The 2,099-nt window shown below is 43.7% G+C and overlaps 1 protein-coding gene across 1 annotated transcript; it reads left to right on the top strand.

Moving 5' to 3' along the window:
* The first annotated feature begins 591 nt into the window (after positions 1-591).
* On the top strand, positions 592-1,689 carry gper1 (G protein-coupled estrogen receptor 1). Its single transcript, XM_062990320.1, is given in 1 exon segment — positions 592-1,689. A coding segment is annotated over 1 exon segment (1,098 nt).
* Positions 1,690-2,099: the final 410 nt, after the last annotated feature.

Raw genomic sequence — 2,099 nt, 5'->3', positions numbered from 1 at the left:
AATGTAACAATAAAATGACAAAGTAAAGTATTAAACAAAAGTATTTTGATGTCAGAGGCATCGAAAAGAGACACATATTGATGCCAGGTGAAGTATTGGAGCAGTGTGCATGGTATGTTTTTCCTGTTGTAATTACTTCTTTCTGCTTTCTCTCTCTCGTTTCCTCTCTTCTTCTGTCTCACTAGATTAGGTGTCACTGTAATAGCGTCATCGGCTGCTCCCTGGTGAATAATCATGCTTGTGGACTGGAGGAGGCGAATAAGCGCTGGAATTAAAACGTGTGAGGAACAAGTCGTGCAAAAGAAGAAGCATAAAGAGTGTATGCCCTAGAGAGAGATCCCACATTTCAGTGTCATGGATCACACAAGTCCAGGCAGCCTCTATGGGTGAAAGGACTAAAATGCAACATGAAGGTGCATATTGGCATCTATTCCCATGAGAGTCTGGTCTCAAGAAGCAATGTCCTGGGAATTGTTGTAAGATTCAACTGCTAAGGAATGGAAACTCTGGCCTAAATGAGAGATTCTTCTAGAGTGGTGAGACTGGCATGCACTCAAATGCAGTATGTAGCATTAGTGAAGTATTTGACCTATGATTTAGGGCATGCAGTACAGACAGTTTGTCAGTATGGATGAGCAGACAACCACTCTGATTCAGATTTATCAGAATAGTAGTGCACACTTAAACGCTTCATTTGACTTCAACTCAACAGGTCTGAAGGAGAACTCGGACATCTATGAATTTTATGTTATTGGTCTTTTCCTGTCTTGCCTTTACACAATCCTACTCTTCCCTATTGGCTTTATTGGAAACATCCTCATACTCGTAGTTAACCTCAACCATCGAGAAAAGATGACCATACCTGACCTTTACTTCATTAACCTGGCAGTAGCAGATCTCATTTTAGTCGCTGATTCCCTCATTGAGGTCTTCAACCTGAATGAGAAGTACTACGACTATGCCGTTCTCTGCACCTTCATGTCCCTGTTCCTGCAAGTCAACATGTACAGCAGCATCTTCTTCCTGACCTGGATGAGTTTTGACCGCTATGTGGCCCTAGCTAACTCAATGAGCAGCAGACCATTGCGTACCATGCAGCACGCCAAACTCAGCTGCAGCCTCATCTGGATGGCCTCCATCCTGGCCACCCTGCTTCCCTTTACCATCGTGCAGACGCAGCACACGGGTGAGGTCCACTTCTGCTTCGCCAACGTCTTTGAGATCCAGTGGCTGGAAGTGACCATCGGATTCCTGGTGCCTTTTTCGATCATCGGCTTGTGCTACTCGTTGATAGTGCGCATCCTTATGAGGGCACAAAAGCACAGAGGTCTGTGGCCACGCCGGCAAAAAGCCCTGCGTATGATCGTCGTTGTAGTGCTGGTGTTTTTCATCTGTTGGCTACCTGAAAATGTTTTTATTAGCATCCAGCTGCTTCAGGGCACAGTGGACCCTTCAAAGCGTAGTGCAACCATCCTGTATCATGACTACCCACTGACTGGACATATCGTCAACCTGGCTGCGTTCTCCAACAGCTGCTTGAACCCCATCATTTACAGCTTCCTCGGAGAGACCTTCCGCGACAAACTGCGACTCTATGTGAAGCAGAAGGCAAGCTGGTCGGTGGTTTATCGCTTCTGTCACCACACTTTGGACCTCAACATCCCAGTCAGGAGTGAGTCTGAGGTCTAAGGTATATAAATGAACAGTCACAGAAGTACTGCAAATGAGTTTTTAAATATTTTATTCCAGAGGTTTCTCTTTGTTGAAAATCATGGTAAGGTTTGTAAACCAATAGGAATGGAAAGTAGAATGTGGGTTTAGCTACCAACTGACTGGTCTTGCGTTCAAAAGCAAAGAAAGAGGAAGAAGCACAGTGTTTGCTTTATATCCCATGGAGTGCAATCTAAACTCAGCGGATTTAAAAAGGGGTTATTCAGAATATCTCTTTGCAAGCATGTTGATATAATGTATTGAATAGCAAAGAAACTATGAGTGATCTGTTTTCTAAGAGTAAATTTATAGATATAAAAACATGTATCACGGTAACAACTTTTATACTCTAGGACAACTGTGCTCAGTGAGCCCATAGTAAGGGAACA

The sequence above is a fragment of the Trichomycterus rosablanca genome, chromosome 2 (assembly GCF_030014385.1).
Source record: "Trichomycterus rosablanca isolate fTriRos1 chromosome 2, fTriRos1.hap1, whole genome shotgun sequence".
Lineage (NCBI taxonomy): Eukaryota > Metazoa > Chordata > Actinopteri > Siluriformes > Trichomycteridae > Trichomycterus > Trichomycterus rosablanca.
The sequence above is the reverse complement of the archived record's forward strand: the minus strand, read 5'-3'. Positions and strand labels throughout refer to the sequence as shown.